At 35.0% G+C, this 8,849-nt stretch overlaps 1 protein-coding gene across 1 annotated transcript; it reads left to right on the top strand.

Moving 5' to 3' along the window:
- The first annotated feature begins 1,695 nt into the window (after positions 1 to 1,695).
- LOC128681223 (proton-coupled amino acid transporter-like protein pathetic) lies at positions 1,696 to 8,805 on the top strand. Its single transcript, XM_053764956.2, has 9 exons — positions 1,696 to 1,786; positions 3,486 to 3,634; positions 4,115 to 4,259; positions 4,849 to 4,979; positions 5,235 to 5,470; positions 5,847 to 6,044; positions 6,591 to 6,696; positions 7,523 to 7,739; positions 8,299 to 8,805. Exons 1-9 carry the CDS (start codon positions 1,763 to 1,765, stop codon positions 8,500 to 8,502), a joined length of 1,410 nt encoding a protein of 469 aa, XP_053620931.1. The 5' UTR covers positions 1,696 to 1,762; the 3' UTR covers positions 8,503 to 8,805.
- Positions 8,806 to 8,849: the final 44 nt, after the last annotated feature.

Below are 8,849 nucleotides of genomic sequence, written 5' to 3'. Positions count from 1 at the left end.
TAAAACTTCATTGCTCCAATAAAGACTACATTGTGCAAAAACATCGAGAGATCTATTATTATAGAAAAGTTTTCGTGAAGTACCATACATATTACTGTACCGTACAATAACCAGCATATCAACCTATCTAAATTATTAGTATTTAAATTGTACTATTATGACTATACTTATGTTTTTATAGCATAGCAAACACCGCAGCTCGTCGACACCTGAAACTCGATACGGGTCACCGATGCGTTGACGACTTTTGAGAAAGCGATAAGTAGACTGTTTTATTGTAGACTCCAATGCAGTTAATTGTATTGTTAAAACAATAATAAAACAAAATAAGTGGCTTATTTAATTATACCTTCTTACATAGTACCTAAGTATGGCGTGACCATAGATAAAATAATAAGGCGTGACCCATTACTTAGGTATTTATGATGGTTGTTTAGTTAAATTCTTTATCTCCATTTAATGAAATGAAAAATTGTTACTTGTGTTAAATATACAATGGCTAGGTACATGGTATTGGGTAGCTTTTCTCCATAGTCGTATTACCTACTTACTCATGGCTGATGGTTGTGGTCATGTGGAACGAAACACACGCAAAGTCTCTCTTGGCACTATTAATGGAGTGGTTTGCCGTTGTCTCCATTTCACACACAATATGATATCAACTAGAGTAATTTCCTCACGATGTTTACCGGAAGCAAGTTGTGGCCGATAAAACTAATATCATCTACATTGGTATATAAACTCATGTGCATAGGTCTGTAGGATTCGAACTTGGGACCACTCGGTTCACAGTGAGACCTGGGATTGTTTTGACGTAAAAAATAGCGAATGTAGCGGTTGTCTGTACTAATAATATGAAATCACATTAGATTTATATTTTCATATAAGTGAAAAACTGAAATCATATTATGTAAATCATCTTAAAATATATCATGAATAACATCACTCGTGTATAAATAAAAGGTTGTAAACTAGGTTTTAGATAAGAATTTAATTACTGTAATATGTTAAAATTCTCTTTTGTACACTTTAAGACAACTTAACGGTTCAACCACGAGGGGCACTTGGTATTGGTTTAAAATTTAACTTTTTCATAATTTAATTAAGTTTTAAACATCTTCGTGTTAGGTTCCTATTACATACTTTTTCCTACGGCTTTGCACGAGTGTATTAATAGAAGGAAAGTCGAAATACCCATATTGGAGGATATATCCTTCTCCGTACTCCAAAGGTAAAACTATGTAAGTATTCTAAATTTTGAGGTTGGATGTAAAGATAGATGATGAACTTTATCATTTACACAGCAATCACAAGTTATTTATCCGCGTTCATATTTTGCAAATTAGCGGTCGTGGTCCAATCGAAAGGTTCCAGGTTCGAATCGAAGTATAAAATGGGGAAATTGCAAACCACTCCATTAATGTTGCTAAGACAGTCGTGTGTATTTCATTCCACGCAATGACTACGATCTTTATCCATGAGGAATACGACTAAGATGAAGAATATGCAAATTAATAACATTGTTTAATTATTATTTTTATGTAATTAATAGTAATCAAGGTGCCGGTTTCTTTTCGGATTTTTTTATCGCAGCCAGTTTAGTATCAGTTTTGTTCGCAATACCTGCATTTTTATTGGCAAAATGTATCTTCTTTTTTGTCTTAAAGTGTACAGTGCAAGGTTGTACTCATTGTGGCAAAGACAGAATTGATATGGTGTTCAACATCTATACAAAACGGTCGTGTAGTGTTGTGTTTAAATTATGGAATTGGATACACATGCTAATGTGAGTTAATGGTTTTTATTGTAAGGTAGGAATTCTGGGATAAATAATATTGTATAATAAAATAACAAATGCTTTACTCCTATCTTTTTCATCAGCAGTCGATCAGAATCATAACATATTTTTGTGGTATACTATTTATTAGCTTCTTTAGCTTATACACTGGCTTCATCCGCGTGAATTTCCCACGGGAACAATTTTATTTTCACAAAGAAAGGTATGTCCCCCGTAATTCTAACTACATGTAACAAACAAACAAATTTACTTTCCCCTTTTATAATAATTAGTTAGAATATGGCATGGATGGGTGGTCCTATTCTAGACCACACGCCCCAATCCTTAGATATATAGGTATTAAACAAGGTCCTCTGCTGCATCTGTCTGTCTATGTAAACTCAAAAACAACTGATATTCATGCGGTTTTTGCAAATAGTGTGATTGCTGAGGAAGGTATATGTATATATTTATTGTGTTTTTAACACGAGCGAAGCCGGAACCGGCTACTAGTGATATATAAATTATTCGTACTTAGAAAGTGTGAGATGAGTGTGTTTGTTAGTAAATCACGTCGAAATATGTCATTTCTGACTGAAATGTCTGTCAAAAAATTATCAGCTACTATGCAAAGTGTGTAAAGATAAAATTGTTAATTTTATAAGATCAAATAAGATAAGTCTCAATAAAAACAGTCTTTTCACCATGAATGGAGTTATGCTATTTTCTTCTCATACTTTAGTAAGAATAAGTTTTTAAATAGTTGGGACACTAGTTTATTTTTGCCCCAGGGCCTTTGCATACTAGCTACGCCGCTGTATTTGTTACATGATGATTGACACACTTATTGGTACTACAGCTTCATTGATGAATTCGATTTAGTTTCAAGGATATATTGTATTCATCGTCACTTCTGTTTTCCGTCAACTGCTGAGTATAGGCCGTATTTTTCTTCGCAATCCTTCTCTGTTCTTAGCTCCATCGACGGAGCGCCAACTTCATGATGTCGACGGCCTCATTACATGTTTTTCGACACGCATAGGAAAAAAAGTTGGAATTAGGGACCTTACTACGCCTATTTTACATCACTACGATGTGTTGTCTTTGCCATCGAGTGAAAAGAAGGTAGGGGTTCATGGGTGCCTCGTAGAAATTTTGCCCAGGGCCTTGTAGCAATACATTCAACATTATTAGACGGGGGCTTACCTATATTATATTTGCCTGATATAATATAGGTAAGCCCTGAAACACAGGATAATTTTTCTTCCTAGCTCAGACACCCTTTATTTTTTTTAATTTTAAATCTTAATGTAGATCTATTGCATAGCTTTTATTTAAGTAACATGAATAAAGACATTTTATGATTATTATTTATTTACAGTTTACATTTTCATTAATAAATAAATCCCAGCCCAGCGGTTTTTTATTAAGGCGGTCATACACTATCGGCAAACAGTCCTCAAAATTTTGCGTATTCGGCTAGTATGCTGATTTTTTATTGCTAAAGCTAAGTAAGCTCTCATAAACACTACGCTATGTTCACTGATTCGCGTCGGAATCAATGAACACAGCGTCAATCAATCAATGAATGTGACATTATGTATTTTTGGTTTTGATCCCCGACGACAGAGGGCAGCGAGTTACAAGTTTCATGTGTCTGTGTATCCAAACGGCTGAACCGATTTTGATATATTTTTTTTCTTTATAGAACAATACACAGTCACAACAAGATGAAGAGCAGCAAAACGCGAAACCCCCACCACAGCCACCCCCAAATGCTAAGAAGAAGTTTGTGTTCCACTCTAAGAAAGAGCCATATGATTTCGTCGCATTCAGAAATGTTCGGAAACCTACAAAGTAATTTTTTAAATATATATTTTTATTGCTAAGCACTAGTTTTGTGTCGTATACCACCCCTAATAGCCGACTGCCTGCCTGATCTCAACACTCCTTGGGCATGCTATTGTCTCTTAAATGTTGTGTCCCTTAGTCGTCACTTTTATTTAAACTTTTTTTCAGATTGCATGATCAAATTCCATCTTAATTTTATTTATTGATTCATCTTGTGATTATCCTTAAATAATCCAACCTGCTGTATAAGGAAAAATTTAAATTTTCCTCTACAATTTGCAAGTAATTTACTATTGCATCTTACATTTTTCCTTTTATTAATATTACAGTGTAAACTACCTTTTGTAAAATCTAAATTCACTAAAAAGATCCATAAATTTATTTGTTACACTCAGATACATTGATGGATTAGTTCCCCCTTTTTGTTCCACTCGAATCCATTGGGAGATTAAGACCTTAAGACGTGAAACTGTCTGCAAATTTCAGTGCCATTGAGTCAACAGGCCACCTCATCAAAGGCTGCCTTGGAGGTGGAATCCTGGGTATACACGAAGCGTTCATGAAGAACGGGCTATGGGCCTCGCTCGTCTTGACTGTGGTCTTCGGGATATACATCACTTATTGTGTTCATGTACGTACGTACGTTTTAAACTTAGCACCAAGCGGGCAAACAGACTTGGGGACCACCTGATGGTAAGTGGTCACCGCAGCCTACAGAGGCATGCAGCACCAGGGTTGTTGTGGTCTTTTGCCACAGCAACCTATAATTACATTAACTCTCTCACCCTTCGAACCGGAACACAACAATGCAAAGCACTGTTTGTTTGGCGGCTGAAGTATAGAATGTAGCTTGACGTGACAAGTTTAGTGATGTGGGTGCAGCATTACAAAATTAGCTACACGATATTGCGATCCTCCTGAACATTGCTACTTTGGTGTGGGTTGCACCGTTAACGTGCGCAGAAAAACACAAATTACGCCATTTTGTCTTTGTTGTTTCGTCAGGGCGCGCCGGTTAAAATCAACGTCAAATTTCACGGTGGAACTAGCCCTTAGTGTCACATTTTTTTTGTTCCCGGCTATATTTGAAGTCTGACTGAATGACCCAAACTCGTTGTTGATCCATATAAGGCCTGTTCCTCAACGGGGACGTTTAAATTGATGTTTTTTCTTGGAATAATAAAGTTTAATAAATAAAATTACTTTTTAACTTATTCCAGATACTAATAAAGTCGGCACAGGTGCTATACCAAAGGCTGCACGTCCCAGAGATGTCGTATCCCGACGTAGCTCAGGCTTCATTGGAAATAGGTCCTTTCCCCAGCCTTAGGAAGTATGGTATTTGGTTCCGGTAAGTTTCGAAGCGGTGGTGGTGTAATGGTTAAGGTTTGAATCGTACTCGTCTCGCATTAGTTTGCATATCAATCTGACTGATTCAATCATATCTATATTTATATTTATTATTATATTTATATTTATTATATATATCATATCTATATTTATTTATATTGCAAATAATTTTTTGTAGGGTATTGAGCCAACAAGTCGAGATCCAGATCATTCTTGACAGTTTATATTAAAATCTGTTTCGAAAATCTGGTTTCAGATACGCAGTAGATACAATGATATGCATAGATCTTTTCGGCGCGTGTTGCGTCTACCAGATAATAATAGCCGAAACAATCAAACAGCTTATAGAAGAAGGCTATAGCTTGACTACGGGTGATAGAGATCAATTAAGGCTATACATATTGGCTCTTCTCGTGCCTATATTACTTCTGTGTATGATCACTACACTCAAATACTTAGCTCCATTCACACTGGTTGCTGATTTATTTATTGGTAAGTTTGGTTCATGTGAATCCCGCCTTAAAATACGACCACCCTCTATAATCCTTCCATAAATGTTGTACTAGTTTTTACAAGCTTGGTAACTTGCAATGTAACTACGTCTCGGGTGGAATCTTGCAACTCAATTTTGAAGCAGATATCTTCAACCGATTGAGCTGAAATTTTGTACACACGTTAAGTTTGAATAACAATGCATTATTGTGATAAGCATGACCTGATGGTGTACCAAACAACGGCTCAAGGCGTGGGAGCCTCAACAGTTCACTGCACGGTCATGATATTTTTGTCACATATTGAATACAATAAGATCTCTTTGACAACTGTGTCAAAAATGTAATTTCTATAAAAGAGTTATTTGTATTTTCAGTTGCATGTGTGGTAGCCACAGTGGTGTACAGTTTGCGAGTGGCACCCCCTATATCTGAAGTGCCGTCGTGGAAGAACGCTTTGGGGTTTTTTGAGTTCTGTGGAATATCGATCTTCAGCATGGAAGGCATCGGGGTTTCTTTGCCCATTGAGAATAATATGAAGAACCCTAAACAGTTCCCGTTGGTGTTATGTTGCGGTAAGATCACGGAATGTGAAGCGGTGGCGATCAAGTGGTTATGACGTTAAGAGCTCATACATATGATGGAAAGATCTCAGTTTCGAATCCTGCTCGTGCCACATGAGTTTGTATACCAATTTTGATAAAAAAGATCACGAATCACCTAATTTTTTTGGATGATTAGAAATGTCATATTTTGTTTTAATTTTAATTTCATTGGTTTACGTACTAAAAAGGTATATGAGTATGGTGTATGTATGTATGAGTATGGTGACAATGAAAGTAATTTAAAATTCAAAGTTACTTCTATTGTAAATAGGTGTTCGAGTCATAATGGATACAATTTACAATTTGTGATAATTTCGTGATCGGACTTTGAAATAATTATTCTAAACTTATGTGTCAAACTACGACTGTTAGTCCTTTATAAATTGCCATCAATTGGACCGACCAAAAATTTATTCCATTGAGAAATTGTTATAATAATGTTGTTTCCTTTATTTTATCTAGGTATAATTTTATTTCATAGAATTTTTTTAGGTTATAATTTTACTTTTTTGACAGGTATGTTCGTGGTGGTACTTTTCCTGATTTTGGTGGGATTTTTCGGTTATTGGGGATTTGGGGAGGGTTCCAAGGCGCCAGTGACTCTCAATTTTCCTTCAGAAACGTAAGTAAAATATGATTACATATTTATCACACAAATTTTTATTGTGGTCAGAGAGAACTTACTGCATTCAATGCGTGATAAAAATGTCCGTGCTGTAAATCGTTGAGGAGTTTCCACGTCTCGAGCCGTTGGGTGTACTATCAGGTTATGCTTTTTTTCGTAATGCAAACTAATGCACCAAACTGAACGTGTTTTGAAATTTCAGCTCAATCGGTTGAAGATATCTGCTTCAAACTTGAGTTGCAAGATTCCACCCGAGACAGGGATATAAATACTAGTTATATTGCAAGGAAAAAAAAAAAATTAAAAAAGAGAGAACTTGTGAATAACGAGCTACGTGTTTATGTTTCGCTAGCTTTCGTAAGTTTCGCTAGCCACATCTTCGTATGTGAGTAATTAGTTGTTCGCCGCGAACTTAAGACCTCGCGAACACAATAATATTTTATAAAATTGCGAATATTTCAAAAACGAATGAACCGATTTTGATGCTCTACGAACTAAAATCATCATATACCTTTTCATCTTCTATATACCTTTTAAATTTCATCAAAATCGGACTAACTGTTCGAACATACAAAAAATGTATTTTTGCCCCAAGTAGAATGTTACCTCGCTCGTTCGGTCAAAAATCCGTTTCCCGCGGGAATTTCCCTACACTTCTATAACCTACATGCCAAATTTCAGCTTCCTACGTCCAGTAGTTTCGGCTGTGCGTTATCTGACAGTCAGTCAGTCACTCAGTAACACAAGAGTTTACTATATAAATTATATATACATAGATAGACAGATGGTAGCCTCTCTGTTAGCGGATCCTGTTCTTTTTCAGATTTCCCACGGTCCTCAAATGCCTTATGGCAATCATGATCTTCGTAACATTCGCGCTTAACTTCTGGGCTCCCTTCAACCTGGTCTGGCACTACATGTCGAAGAAGCACAACCCACAGAGATTCTGGCTATGGGAGAGAGTGTACAGAGCCAGTTTCATTGTTGTCATCACCGCCATAGCCGTGGCGTTTCCCAATATTGGGAATTTGATGGGACTTGTAAGTTGTAGTATAAAAGTATGTGGAAATATTTTTGTGATGGGTCATGGTCCAAACTCTTTATCCTTCCGCAAGGAAGGCCAGTGCAGAACGTTTAAATGTTGATGATGATAAAGTGGAAATTACCTATGTCTTTAACATTTCATGGTATGGTCTTATTATATTTTACTGAAGAATTTGTCTTAAAATATACATACTCTAAAATTTTATTTATTAATGTAACAACTAAATTAAATATTAAAATATTAATTATACAATCTAAACATGAGACTGTAAGTAACCACCAAATTCTCTACTGCCCACCGCTAAATACATAAATAGTTAAATGGAAATGTGTCAATATTGCGAAAAAAAAAATCTTTAATTCTGCCAAAAAAGAAGGTTTATGTATAATAATAATATGCATATTGTTATTATTTATGCGTGCGGGTTTTTTTGTTCTACCATTAGGTACCTTACGTTATATTCTGTTACATCACTGCTATAATTGTGTCACATAAACAGCTGTGAGTTACTTTGTTTCATAATTTTTTTTATAAATTCATTTTTTGTTTTTCAGTTGGGAGCATTCTGTTTGTCTAACTTGGGCTTCATATTCCCAGCAGTAATTGACCTACTGGTGGTGTGGGAAGATCCGGGCTTGGGGAAGTTCAAATGGAGGTTGTGGAAGAACGTATTAGTTATAATTTTAGGTGTAATATTTTTCATTGCTGGAACTTACTCTAATATCAACGGATTGATTGCAAGTTTGTACAAAACATAGAAATTTAAGGGATTTGAATTTAACATTGCAACAACCAAAGATAAAATGCAAATAATGTTGTTATTATTATTATTATAACATAAGTTTATTGCAGAAATTTAACCAAAATAAAACAAAAAGTGATTTGGATTCTGAGTTCTATTTATATAATTTGTAAAACATGAATAAATTCTATATGTATATATTTAATAGCTTTAAAAACTGTTAACGTGTAAAATACATAATTATATGTACAACAATTTGTAAACTAATTATTTGATAAGGCAAAATAAAAATTGTTAAGAAAATATATATTACTTTGTATTTATTATTTTTTAATTACTTTGTAATTTTTAGTTTTTTTTTAA

Source organism: Plodia interpunctella, chromosome 26 (assembly GCF_027563975.2).
Source record: "Plodia interpunctella isolate USDA-ARS_2022_Savannah chromosome 26, ilPloInte3.2, whole genome shotgun sequence".
NCBI lineage: Eukaryota > Metazoa > Arthropoda > Insecta > Lepidoptera > Pyralidae > Plodia > Plodia interpunctella.
This window is presented reverse-complemented; position numbering and strand designations above follow the sequence as displayed.